Source organism: Rhinatrema bivittatum, chromosome 1, assembly GCF_901001135.1.
Source record: "Rhinatrema bivittatum chromosome 1, aRhiBiv1.1, whole genome shotgun sequence".
NCBI classification, from domain to species: Eukaryota; Metazoa; Chordata; class Amphibia; order Gymnophiona; family Rhinatrematidae; genus Rhinatrema; species Rhinatrema bivittatum.
In genome coordinates this window covers 778,781,154-778,795,302 of record NC_042615.1, presented here as the reverse complement: position 1 = coordinate 778,795,302, position 14,149 = coordinate 778,781,154, and the positions used below count along the sequence as shown (strand labels likewise).

The 14,149-nt window shown below is 48.0% G+C and overlaps 1 protein-coding gene across 2 annotated transcripts in view; it reads left to right on the top strand.

Annotated features, from left to right (window-relative positions):
- The window catches only part of ME2 (malic enzyme 2), a 252,101-nt gene that overhangs the window by 87,389 nt on the left and 150,563 nt on the right, over positions 1–14,149 (top strand). Inside the window, exons 4-5 of one of the 2 annotated variants that reach the window (XM_029580031.1) lie at positions 2,027–2,176; positions 9,286–9,361. In XM_029580031.1, coding sequence (XP_029435891.1) covers positions 2,027–2,176; positions 9,286–9,361 — 226 coding nt within the window. The remainder of the gene's footprint in view (positions 1–2,026; positions 2,177–9,285; positions 9,362–14,149) is intronic. The other variant, XM_029580037.1, reaches the window with a different exon arrangement.

The window sequence follows — 14,149 nt, the reverse complement described above, 5'->3', positions numbered from 1 at the left end:
TTTATGAGAGGTTTAACTCAACTTAAACCACCAATTCGGCCACCGGTCACAGAATGGGACCTGAATTTGGGTTTAACAAGGCTCATGCATTCTCCTTTCGAACCCATGAATTCCTGTGAATTTAAATTTCTCACATGGAAGACTATCTTCCTCATAGCCATTACATCAGCTAGAAGGGTTAGTGAATTACAAGCACTTGTCACGTACTCACCCTACACAAAATTCCTACATGACAGAGTGGTTCTCCATACACATCCAAAATTCCTTCCCAAAGTAGTTACGGAATGCCACTTGAACCAATCCATAGTCTTACCCACATTCTTTCCAAGGCCTCATTCTCACCAAGGAGAACGGGCCTTACATACCTTGGACTGTAAAAGTGTGTTAGCATTTTACTTAGACTGCACTGCAGTCCATAGAAAATCCACTCAACTCTTTGTATCTTATGATCCAAACAAACCAGGTAAAGCAGTGGGTAAACATACTCTATCCAACTGGTTAGCAGATTGCATACAATTTTGCTATGAAAAAGCAGGCCTTCCTCTCCAAGGGTGAGTAAAGGCACATTCAGTAAGAGCAATGTCAACCTCAGTAGCACACTATCGTTCAGTGCCAATCCTTGACATATGTAAAGCAGCAACATGGAGTTCTCTGCACACTTTTGCAGCTCATTACTGTTTGGACAAAGAAGGACGACAAGATTCAGCCTATGGACAATCTGTCTTGAACTTGTTTCCAGTTTAATCCCAACTCCTTCTACATCCAACCTGCTGTGATTTTCGGCTGTCTCATTTTCAACAACAATACTTCACTGTTGCCTCACTACAAAGTGACTCAGCCTGTAGCTTGCTAATCACCCATATGTGAGGACTAGCATCCTGCTTGTCCTGGGATAAAGCAAAATTGCTTACCTTGTAATAGGTGTTATCCCAGGACAGCAGGATGTAGTCCTCACAGAACCCACCTGCCACCCCGCGGAGTTGGGTATGTTTCCTTTTATTTTATTTTTGCTAAAGCTTATTGCTACATACGAGACTGAAGAGAGACCCCTGTGGCAGAGAATATCATGGCATGCTGGGCATGCTCAGTGGGCTCAGAGTGCCAGTCAAAAGTTTCTAGAAACTTTGACAAAGTTTTCCCACAATAGGGCTCCGTCAGTGACATCACCCATATGTGAGGACTACATCCTGCTGTCCTGGGATAACACCTATTACAAGGTAAGCAATTTTGCTTTTTCTCTGTCTCTGAAGTGGGGTGTGAGTTTGCTGGGAGCAGTCTTTTGTGATGTGTGGGGTAGGAATGGAGTGTGTTGGGGTGGGATGGGGAGGGTTTGTGTATTCCTATTTTTAGTAAATTTTTTTTTTGTAAAACATTAAGATAATTTCCATAAAAACCATGTTGTGATTTCTTGAGGCCTTATTGAAATATTTTTTTTTTTTTGCCTTAATTTGGTCTTTGAAGTTAGCTGATATTTTAGTAAATGGTTTTGTTTTGGGTCTGCTCATACGAAATGTCTTTTGGTTTCCTAATTGTGTGTGATGTGAATTAAACCCAAACTGTAGAAAATTCTGGTGAGGGGGGGGAGCAGCAGCAGCAGCAGCAATACATGTTTCCTATGGGGGACCTCAATTTCAGGATGGGTGAGATGGAGAGGGCTGTTGGCAAGGGCCACCCTAGCAACTTGCATCTTATGAAAAATACTTAAGAGATCTGCCTTGGAGGAAGCTTTTTTTTTTTTTCTTTCATCCCTCACTGAATTGGAGAATTGAATCATCTGGTTCAGTTTGTCCAGTGGGAGATAGCGTAAGGAGGGGAAGAACATGCGTAATATCTGTTGTTAAAAAAAACCTATATCTCCATGGAAAACCATTCCCCACTCAAAAGAGCTTTTAAAGCTGGAGCGGCAGGCATGATTTGCGTTTTTCACGCCATTAGGTGACTTTTCGTGTTTGTCTATGCACAGTTAAAGAATGCAGGCACTGAATCAAAGCCTATTAACTGTAATTTCTATCACTTATGATTTTAGATACATCTATATCATGGGAATCCAGGAAAGGAATGAGAAGCTCTTTTATAGGGTCTTGCAGGATGACATCGAGAGGCTGATGCCCATTGTGTACACACCAACAGTGGGTCTGGCCTGCACACAGTATGGACATATCTTTAGGCGACCAAAGTAAGACCAAGGATAATTCCCTCCCCTCCCCATCAATATGCACATATAGCAGACAGATATAAGCAATCAATACATGGGATGGAATAGTTTCAGAGTTTCATCAGATAACCGAAACGTCCCAGCCAGTCGGGAAGCAGGACACAGAAACCATAAACTGCATCCTGCTTCCTGTACCTGCTGTTCCCACAGGTAAGACAGAAGGGGACAAAATAGAATCTGTGATACGATTATTGTTATGAAGTAAGAGGGCCTCTTCTACCCTATTGACTTGTTTTTTTTTTCTTTGGCTACCACAAGTGTGTTTGTGTGCGTGTGAATTTTGTTTATTCTAAATAATGTTTTTTCTCTTAGGACAAACAGGATGGTAGTCCTCAAATGTGGGTGACATCATCAGATGGAGCCCGACACAGAAAACTTCTGAGCGTGCCCAGCATGCTACTATCTACGCATCCACATGGAGTCTCTCTTCAGTCTCTTCTTTTCCACGGAGCTAACGTCTCGAAGTTCTGGAGCTCGTGCTCTTTTTTTGCAGAAAACACTCCGCAAAGTGTGTATTTTTCAGTTTCTTCCTGCGCTTGGTTTCTCTCCGGTTCTCCTTCATTTTTCTTGGGTCAATGAGTTTTTTTCCTTTTTCCTCTCCTCAATATCCGCCGATTGTTGTGTCCTTGAGGTCATCTGTACGCCTCATGGCGGCCTTGGGTTTCTGTTGGTGTCCCCGGTGCTCTCGGACTATGTCCCTAACAGACCCACATGATGTGTGCATAGTGTGCCTTGGAGCATCGTATGATCGGGGCTGCAAATTGTGTGCTCAGATGACCCCGAAGGGCCGCTGTGCCCGGCTGGACAAGATGGCGAAGGTTTTTGGATTGTGTAAGTCTGATCCTTCCACCCGAGCATCGATACCATCGACGCCCAAGGATTGGAGGGAACTGCTCATTCCTTCGGTGTCTCCTCCCCGGGGCCCTTCAGGTGAGGGGGGTATCCGGAGATTGGCCGGTGTCTATTTCTTCTAAGTCCCGGACCTCTGGAAATTCATCTTCATCCTCAGCGCTTGGGAAAAACTGGGCTGAGCACCGTGGGAGATCTCGGAAGCACCGCATCAGTCTCTGTCTTTGCATGGTGCAGGACTTGGGTTGGCCTCAGCACTTGCCGTCTTGCCACCGAAGCGGCCATGGCGAGAGTCGACTTTGCCCCCCATTGCATCCGATGGCCCAAGGCCATCCACACCGATTCTGGTGTCGGGTGTAGATCCTCCTCAGCATTCTGAGGAGAAGCTGGCCTCACCCTTCCCCTCGCAGCCTACCCTTTCATCAGAGACTTTTGAGGCAGACCTAAGGGTATAGTGCGCCTGGCGGTGGAACGTGTTTTGTGCAACAGGGAGCCGGAGCTCCCGCCACGGACACCAGTGCCTCCCTCAGTTCCAGTGGCTTCACCCACGCTGATGCCAGGATCTTCGCCGATGCTAGCGCTGGTGGTACCCGGGTTGGAATCATTATTGGATCGACTTGATACCCTCCTCGGTGTCCTCCCAATCCACTTGGTGCCAGCATCCCGTGATCCCTCTGTGGCCCATCTGGCACCGAAGTGCAGGGTGTCCAAGCCTATCCCCATCAAAGACTCCTCTGGGGGCGAGGGACCGTCTTTGCCCTCTGCACCATTGGGACCTTCCATGCCCCGGCCCAAACTACCTGGGCCGGTGCCTGTACCCTCGGGCCTCCCGTTGCTCATGGGTCCCCTGGTGCCTCAGCCCTGGGATGTGCCTAACTCTCCCTGGCCTTTCTCCCTGGATGGTCTCAATTAAGCCTGAAGGCCCTTATGACCTTTGGGGAGACAATACCTTCAATGGTTCATTGGTGGATTCCAGTGGCCTTCTCTCAGATCCGTCCCACTTGGAGGAGAGGCGTCTATCTCCTCCGGAGGACCTAACCTTCGCGGTGTTCATTTGTGCTATGTTGGAGGCCATTCCCTTCCAACTTATGTCGGAAGAACATGCCCGCCATAAAATCCTCCAGTTCGTGGATGCTCCGAAAGAGGTAGTGGTGGTTCCCATTCATGGAGACATTTTGTGAGTTGCTTCTCCAACAATGGGAGCACCCCCGCTCCGGTGAACCAGAAGATCGATGGGGTGTATTTGGTGCAGCAGAATACAAGGTTTGAAAAGCATCAGCTCCCCCACCAGTCGGTAGTGGTGGAGTCTGCGCTACAGAAGGCAAAGAGGTAAAAAACGCATGCCTCTGCTCACCCTGGCAAAGAGCACAGGGTGTGGGATGCTATGGTAGGAGGGTGTTTCAGGACTCCATGTTAGTAGCCTGTAATGCCTCCTATCTTCTGTACATGACCTAATATACCCGTAATCTCTGGAAGCAGGTCCAGGAGGTTGCAGACAGCCTCGGGAGGCTATGTCCATTGTTCAGAAGGGCTCGAAGTGCGAAAAGCATGAATTGCAGGCTACCTATGACGTCTTTGAAACGGCAGGCCAAGGTGCAGCTGCAGGTGTTTCTGCGAGGCGTCTTGCTTGGCGCCATGCCTCAGACCTTCGTCCTAAGGTTCAGGAAAGGTTGGCTGACTTACCTTGCACCGGGGATAACCTTTTCAGTGACCAGGAAAAGGATGCGGTCGCACAACTGAAGGATCACCATGAGACACTTCAGCATCTGTCGGCCAGTGTGTCTGCTTCCTCGTCCTCTTCCAAGAGGTCTTCGAGACCGGGTTCGAGAAGACCCTTCTACAGGCTGAGAAAGTATTATGCTGCTACTCCTCAATCCCACCTGCAGCAGGTTCTAGGGGCAGTTCTTGGCAGCAGTGGGGCCGCAAGCCACAGCCTCAGACTAGCCCTGCTACAGGGTTTTGACTGGCAGTGAGGGAGCAAAAGCCAGGGATTTCAACCATCACAGGGCCCACTGGTCGGGGGCCATCTCCAGTTCTTTGTGGCCCAATGGCCATCCGTGACTTCGGACCAATGGGTCCTGGCTATCATCTGCACAGGTACAGGCTGAACCTCGTGGATGATCCGCTGGATTCGCCCCCATGTTCGTTGTGGGATCCTGTCTCGCATCTGGAGCTGCTCCTGGTGGCACTCTCAGCCCTCTTAACGGCCAGGGCTGTGGAGCCCGTCCTTCGGGACCAGCAGGATCGGGGTTTTACTCCCATTATTTCTTAATTCCAAAGAGAACAGGAGGTCTCTGACCCATCCTCGACCTGCAAGCCTTGAACAGATTTCTCAAAAGAGAAAAGTTCAAGACTGTATTCCTGGACACCCTGATTCACCTCCTGCAAAGAGGGGATTGGTTTTGTTCCCTCGACCTGCAAGACACCTATGCGGACATCGGAATCTTCCCTGGTCACAGGAAGTATCTCTGCTTTGTGGTAGGCCATCAACATTTTTAGTAACTTGTACTCCCTCTGCACTACGGGTCTTCACAAAGTGTATGGCCATGGTCGGGGCCTATTTGTGCCGGGGGGGGGGGGGGGCGGGGGATCCAGGTCTTTCCATATCTGGATGACTGGCTGGTCAAGAGCAGAACCCAGGCAGGAGCTTTGCAATTGCTTCGCTACACCATTCAGGTTCTGGAGTCCCTGGGGTTCCTGGTCAATTACCCAAAGTCTCAATTTCATCCGTCATCACTGCTGAATGTTATTGGAGCTGTGTTGGATGCAATGCAGGCGAAAGCTTTTTTGCCCCGCGACGGGGCGGATATGATGTCCCTGGTGGGGGGAGGTCCTGCGGCGCCAGAGGGTATCGTGCGGCATATGCTGCAGCTCCTGGGGCACATGACTGTGACCATCCATGTTATCCCTTTTGCCTGTCTCCAAATGCGCCGGGCCCAGTGGTCCCTGCAGTCCCAGTAGCGTCAGGCCATCCAGGGTCTTCAAGTTGGCATTCAAGTCTCCCTGTTTTGGTGGAGAACTCTTTCCAGTCTGGAGTAGGGTGTTCCCTTCCAGGCTGCCCCAACCCAGATTGTGCTTAGCACAGATGCAGCCCACCTGGGTTGCAGGGCCCATGTCTACGGCTTCCGCACCCAAGGTCTCTGGACCACACAAGAAGCTCTGTGTCAGATAAGCTTCTTGGAGTTGTGGATGATCCGGTATTCTTTGTCAGCCTTCTGGGATCGGCTAGTCGACAGGGTGGCCTCATCCGGACCGACAGTCTTGTAGCTATGTAGTATATCAACAAGCAGGGGGGGGACCAGGTCCTTCATCCTCTGTCAGGAAGCGGTGCAGATCTGGGCCTGGGCGCTAGCTCAAGGAATCCTGCTCCAAGCTGTCTTCTTGGCCGGTACAGAGAACACTTTGGTGGATGGGCTGAGTTGAACTGTCAGACCCCACGAGTGGCCCTGAAGCAGGAGGTAGCGGATCAGATCTTTCGTCTGTCGGTCCCCAGATGTAGATCTATTTACCTCCCCCTGCAACAGGAAAATTCTCCAGACAGATCGGACAGCCAACCAGCCATGGATGCCTTTGCCCTTCACTGAGGGACAGGCCTCTTGCACGCATATCCTCCACTTCCGTTGTTGTCGAGGACTCTCCTGAAGCTTCGCCAGACAGGGGGACTATGATCCTCATAGCCCCCATTGCCCGAGATAGGTTTGATTCCCACTCTTGCGGGACCCAGTCCGTCTGGGAACTGCCCTAGACCTCCTCACGCAGGATCAGGGCAGGCTGCGTCACCCCAACCTCTGGGCCCTGTCACTCACGGCCTGGATTTTGAGCGGATGATCTTGCAGTCTCTTGATCTCTGAGGAGGTGTCCCGAGTCTTGGTGGCTTCATGAAAGCCTTCCACCAGGAAGTCTTATGCTGCAAAGTGGAGGAGGTTTACCGTCTGGTGGGAGCAGAAAATTCTCGACCCCCTTCTCCTGTCCTGTCCAGCAACTCCTGGATTACCTGATACACCTCTTGGAGGCTGGGCTTAAAACCAACTTCTTTCGGGGACATCTGAGGGCCATAGGTGCTTACCATCAGGAGGTGGACAGTTCACCTTTTTGGTGCAGCCTGTGGTAGGGTAATTCATGCATGGGTTGCTCCAGCTGCGACCTCCCCTGAGACCTTCTGTGGTCTCTTGGGACCTTAACATGGTGTTAGCCAGCTGACGAACCCATCATTTGAACTGCTGCGCTCTTCTACCCTCAAGTATTTGACCTAAAAGGTCATATTCTTGATAGCGATCACGTCTGCACGCAGGATCAATGAACTACATGCCTTGGTGACATATCCACCCTACACAAGATTCTTCCATGACCAGGTGGTTCTAGGCACACACCCTAAGTTCCTGCCAAAGGTTTTGACAGATTTCCATCTCAACCAGTCCATCGTCCTGCCTACTTTCCTCCCTAGATATCATTCCAACCAAAGGGAAAGGACGCTGCATATACTCGATTGTAAGAGGGCCTAGGCCTTCTACCTGGACTGGACGGCAGGCCATAGAAGTCCACCCAGCTCTTTGTCTCTTTTGACTCTTAACAGGCTGGCTGATGGCTGTTGCTAAGCAGACTCTCTCCACCTGGCTAGCAGATTGCATTTTCTACTGCTATGACCAGGCAGTACCGCAACTGAAGGGCCACGTCACTGCTCATTCTGTCAGAGACATGGCAACTTTTGTGGCTGACCTGCATGCAGTTTCAATGGAGGAAATCTGCAAAGCTGCGACATGGAATTCTCTTCACACCTTCACAGCTCATTATTGTCTGGACAGGGACAGATGTTGGGATAGTAGATTCGACCAGTCTGTCCTCAGGAACCTCTTTCAGCTGTGAACCCAACACTTCCTACCTAAGGCCCCTGGTTTGGTTCAGACTCTCCCTGCTGTTACCAACAGCACCTCTGTTGTTGTGTCCGTTGGCACCTGTTTGGTATCTGTTGGTCCCATTATTTTTCGGGGCCAGCCTGTAGCTAGGGATTCACCCACATGTGAGGACTACCATCCTGCTTGTCCTAGGAGAAAGCAAAGTTGCTTACCTGTAACAGGTGTTCTCCTAGGACAGCAGGATGTTAGTCCTCAGGAAATCCACCCGTCACCCCCACGGAGTTGCGTTTCTGTAGTTTATTTTATTTTTTCGTAATCTATTTATGAGACTGAAGAGAGACCCTGTGAGGATAGTGGCATACTGGGCATGCTCAGTGTGCCAGTCAAAGTTTCCTGTGCCGGGCTCCATCTAATGATGTCACCCACATATGAGGACTAATATCCTGCTGTCCTAGGAGAACACATGTTACAGGTAAGCAACTTCGCTTTCCTTTGTTGGCAGGGGAAATGTAGTTATAGTGTTCAGTTCAGTTTGAAAGAGGAATACTTATAGCACTGCTGCCCTCAAGTGCTTCATGCTAAGCACGTGCAATTTCATACTCTTTATTGCATTCAGTAATTTTATAATATGCATAATTTCTATATAGAGCACTGAAGAGTAATAATAGACACTGGCATTTCTTTCACAGATTTTTATGTAGTAGGAGGTTTATCAGCCTACGGAGTTTTTGCAGATATCTGCTGGTCCTGTACATCACCTCTGTATTGTTTTTGATTCCTTTGGCTCAAGATGAACACTATGAGCTGTTCTTCTCAAGCCCTCGTTTGCTGTGGAACCATTGTCCAGTCAAACTGACCTGTGGTGTGCCTTTTTTTTTTTTTTTTTTGCACAGAGTTGATTAAATTGTGATCTTGTTTCTTAATATGGCAATCCATGACATGAATAACTGTCAGCATTCAGTACTGGTTTTATCATTCTGACCTTCTGACTAGCACACTGGATTTTCACAGGGCCAAAAGGCAATGAAGGAAAATATCTTTTTTTGTATTGCCAGTCCATTGATTTTTTTTTACACTATAAATGTCATATAACAGATTGTAGGGTGATTTGTTTATAACAGTTCTACTGAAAATAATCCCAGAGTGCCTCTATCTGAGATACCTCATTCCTTTTGGCAGGTTATAAACAGCTGGATACTTTACTTAATCAATATCTGCAGTTAAGCAATTTATTACAATACAAAAATATTTCTCCTTGATAAAGATTTGCAATCTAAAACAGATTACAAGCTAAGTATTCTTCTGTATCATCTTTACAGAGGGTTTAATTTGTTATGAAAGCATTCTTCTTGTTCTGATTTATTTCAGAGGATTATTTATTTCCATTTTTGACCGGGGACATATTAAATCAATTTTGGACAACTGGCCAGAAACTGATGTAAAGGTACAAGCATCCAACAATGATGTCAATGCCTTCTGTCTCTTTGTGGTCTTGCTTGCAGCATTAGAAGAAGACAAATGGGGTGACCACCCGGGTTCCCACACCTGAGGGAGTCCCAGATTTTTGCAACAGACTTTTGAGGGGAGAACTGGTAAAGCTTTTTTGTAAGAGGCTCTATTTGGATTTTAAAACTCAACCATATACTGTATCTGTTTATCCTAAAGAATATTAAAAAGATACAACCTCCATTGCAGTTTCATGCATTGGGTAAAGTGAAAATTAAATAAAAAGTCTGACTTGCTTTTTATAGGTCATCAAAATTAAGCCTGTAAGGGCCCTCAAATGTCTCTCTTCCACAGGACCCGAACAGCCCTAAGGCTTCCACGGCTCTTTTTCAAGATCTTTGCTCTTTTGTATTCATGCAGTCACTGTACTTTTTAATTCTGCACTCTCTAGCACTGTCCTGCTTCCACTGCTCAGTTTGCTAAAATGGTGAGGTTTTAAAGTGCAATCTGTGTACAAAAGAAGTACAAAAGAAATACTTTCTGCGGCTGGAGTTTCAGCACTCTGCACCTTGTTTAGATATGCATTATTTAAAAATGTTCCAGTGCTTCAAAGAATCTTTGATTCCTGTACAAACCTGTATCAGTCCAGACTCCTGGGGTTTGCATCCCTGCCAGCAGATGGAGACAGAGAAATTTTCACTGACATTTCTATATAACCTAGTCTGCCACTTGCAGTATTTTTGTCTCCAGCAGATGGTAGATGGTGCAAAACTGCAGTTCTGGAGTTTAAACAAAAATTTTAAAAAAGACAAGAGAAAAGGATTTCTCCTAGATGTGCTGGTGGGGCCATCCCTTGGTGACCCTTTTGTATGTTTGGTCTGGTGTTCTGTGGGGTATAAATCTGGTGGTCCAGATCCCTCCCCTTCATGAAGCAGCAAAGCAGCTTGGAACCTGCTGGCAGCTCTCTGCAATTCGAATCCTGGTGCAGGAAAGTAGACCTCCTTTACATTTTTCTTGCTTGCTTGCTTGGGCCGTTAAAAGTTAGTTTAAAAAAAAAAAAAGATTTGCAGCGGCAGGAAGTTAGCTCTTGCTTCTTCGTAGTTTGTTACTTTTGGAATTTTCTTTTTTTTGGCAGTGTTGAGGGATACGGAGTTAGCTGTTGTCAGCAGTGCGGGGAAAGTTTCTGGAGGATTGTGATCTCCACCACGTGGGGAATGCATACGAAACTGCTTGCTGCTCCTGTGGGGGATTGTAATTGCGGCTTAACTAGACCGGACTCTGTACTGGATACATTTTGGGCAAGGAAGGCACTTTGGGTGTGCCTGCCTCCTCTAGAGGTTGGGTCCTGTTGCTGATGCTTTTGGTCTGTTGCGACGGGTGCCATGGGATGCCGGGTCTGCTGTAGCTTCTCTCCCTGTTGGTTTGGGAACAGCGGCCATCTTTGATTCTCATACTGGCCTGTCTTGTGTCGGCGTTGGAGGCGTAGTGGAATCCCCACCACGGTTATCCCGAGCGGTTTTTGTCTTGAGGAGGGATCAGGGAGTATCAGATTGGGAGGATTTCCTTCCTAACCCAGTTCCTGAGCCCTCTGAGTCTTTTTCCACGGAGTTTGATTTATTAATGCCTAAGGTCTATTTATCGGAGAAGGCAATAGACTTTGTGCACTCTCGGAACTGATCCCAGTGCTCAGTTGGTCTGCGGTTGGTTCAAAGACCAGCGCAGGTTAAGAAGACGCGTTCCTCAGGCATTGAGTGTATCTTGGGTCTTTCTTCTCGACCTGCTGGTCCAAATGAGGATTCTGACAATTCAGATATTGATGAGGAGGCACAGATGGATTTCCTGACAACTGTCCTGGGGTAGGATGATGCAGACCTGACTAAGGACACAGAGGAGGTCCCAGGAACCGAGAGGGATGACTCCAAGGTAGTGTGTCTGTCTTCCAGAAAGGAACTCTAGCCCTTGATTCCACATGTGCTCCAGGAGTTGGGAATTGAGGTTTCTCAAGAGGAGTCGGACTTGTAGGGAGTGGATCCCATGCTGGATGGTTTGAGGGGTCCAGTGAAAGTTTTCCCTTTCATAAGCTGGTGAAAAAGTTGGTGGTTCAGGAGCGGGACACCAGAGTCAGGCTTGAGAGTTAGTAGAACTATGGCCAAACTTTATCCATTGCCGGAGGGATGGAGCCTTTGGTGCTTCTCAAGGTTGACTCTTTGGTGTCAGCAGTATTAAAGAAGACCACTATTCTGGTGGCGGGGTCTGCTCCATTGAGGGATGTGCAGGACCACAAGTTGGAGCTTCACCTCAAGAGGATTTTTGAAGTCTCAGCCCTGGGCATAAGAGCTGCAATTTTCAACAGTTTTATGCAGAGGGCATGTCTGCATTGGGTCCAGCAATTACAGGAGACGCATGTTACGTCAGGTGCAGCAGTGCAGAAGGCTGAGCATTTGGACAGATGCCTTATATGGCCTGATCAGGACATCTTCCAGGATCATGATGTCTGCAGTGTAGGCCAGAAAATTGCTATGGTTGCGGAACTGGTCGGTGTATGTGGATTCTAAATTTCAACTGGGAGCTCTTCCTTTTAAGGGCAAGCTCTTGTTTGAGGAGGAACTGGAGCAGATTATGAAGAATTTGGGACACTCCAAGGTGCATAAGTTGGCTGAAGACAGGCCAAAGGGTAGAAGATTTTTTTTCCACTCTGACACAGTTTCAAGACAATAAGAGAATTTGTCAAGCAAAAGGTTCTTTGGGGCCTCGGAGACAAACCGCGTCCAGAGCTCAGTCCAGGGGACAATTCTTTTGTGGTGGCCGCAGGCCTTCCCAGGACAACCCAGGTGCAGGCGCAGGCAGTGCAAAGTCCTCACAATAAAGTGAGGACGGCCCATTCTTCAGTCCCAGCCATCATGTTTTACAAGGAGTGGGCCAAAATTACTATGGACCAGTGGGTCCTAAGTGTAATAAGAATTAGAATTTGCTCGTCCGGTCCGAGTTGCTTACATCGTTTCCCCTTGCGCTCCTCTCGTCAAGCAGATAGCTGTTTAAGAGATGTTCAACCACTTGCGGCAACTGGGGGCTATAGTGCCAGTTCCTCAAGAGGAACAAAATAGGAAGGTATTTCATTTATTTCATCGTGCCAAATAAGGAAGGGATGTTTTGCCCAATTTTGGATTTGAAGAAGTTGAATGAATCTTTAAAAGTTCCTTGGTTCCGTATGGAGATCCTGCGGTCAGTCATCGATGCAGTACGCAAGGAGGAGTTTTTAGCTTCTCTAGATTTGACAGAGGCTTATCTGTGTATAGCCATCAGGCTGGAGCATCGGCGGTTTCTAAGGTTCATGATTGTAAGGAAATATTTTCAGTTTTATGCCCTCCTGTTTGGTCTGGCAACGGCGCCACATACGTTCACTAAGGTGTCGGTGGTTGTGGCAGTGGCCTTACATTGGGAAGTTGTGCTGGACGATTAGCTCATCTGGGTGAAATCAGAGGATCTCTGTTAGTCTGTGCAGAAGGTCTGTTATGACTAAAGTCTCTAGGCTGGGTGGTGAATCTAGCAAATATCCATGTCATTCACTCTCAACCCTGGAGTATCTAGGGGCTCGGTTTGATGCGCAGTAGGGGAGTGTTTCTCACAGAAGAGAGAATACATGTTGGGGCTTTCGGTGCCCAAGGTCTGGGAATATTTGTAAGTCTATGGCATTGATCTTGGAATTGGTGCCTTGGGCATTCACACATATGTGGCCTCTTCAGAGGGCTCTTCTCTCCCGATGGAATCTGATGTCAGAGGAGTTTCATCTTCTTCTTCTGCTTGAAGGGAGAAGGTAGGGACAGTTTTTCGTGGTGGGTCTTTCTAGCCAGTCTGGAGCATGGTGTGGAACTGGAGGTTCCGGATTGGGTGATACTCACCATGATGCCAGCTTTTCAGGCCGGGGAGCAGTGTGTTAGGACCAGTCAGTGCAGGGCCAGTGATCGAAGAAAGAGGCTTCATGGTCTATCAGTCGATTAGAGACGAGAGTGGTGCATTACATTTTACTTGCCTTTTTACCACTATTACGTGGCTGTCCTTTAAGAGTATCGTTGGTCAATGAAATGACTGTGGCCTACATCAACAGACAGGAAGGAACCAAGGGTCGGGTGGTGACTCGAGCGCAGGAGTTGATTCTCTGGGTGGAACAGCATTTGGAGAGGATAGTGGCATCTCACATCGCTGGGGTGAACAATGTTCAGGCGGATTTTCTCAGTCGAAGAAAATTAGACCCCGGATGTAGGAGCTGTCAGAGGCAGCGATGCATCTCATCCAGAGGACATGGGGGTATCCACATTTGGACTTAATGTCAACCAGGCAGAACACCAAGGGATTTCAGTTTTACGGCCACCGAAGAGACCACGGAGGATAAGGAATCGATACTCTGGTGCTTCCATGGCCTCAAGGCATTCTTCTTTATGCCTTTTCTCCGTGGCCACTGGTGGACAAGGTGATAAGGCGGATAGAGGAGATCCAGGCAACATGATTCTGGTGGCTCCAGAGTGGCCATGTCATCCATGGTCATAGATGGCCTGCTGAGTTCGGCCATTTGTTGAACCTTCACCAGGGTCCAATTTTTTTGGATCAGGTGGTTCACTTCTGTCTCGCAGCCTGGCTTTATGAAAGGTGGCGACTGAGACGGTGAGAATATTCCGAAGCAGTCATTATCACCTTATTACAGTCCAGGAGGCCTTCCACATCCTTGGCATATGTCAGGATTTGGAGGGTGTTAGAGTCCTGATGTCTTGCTAACTGGGTACAGCTGATT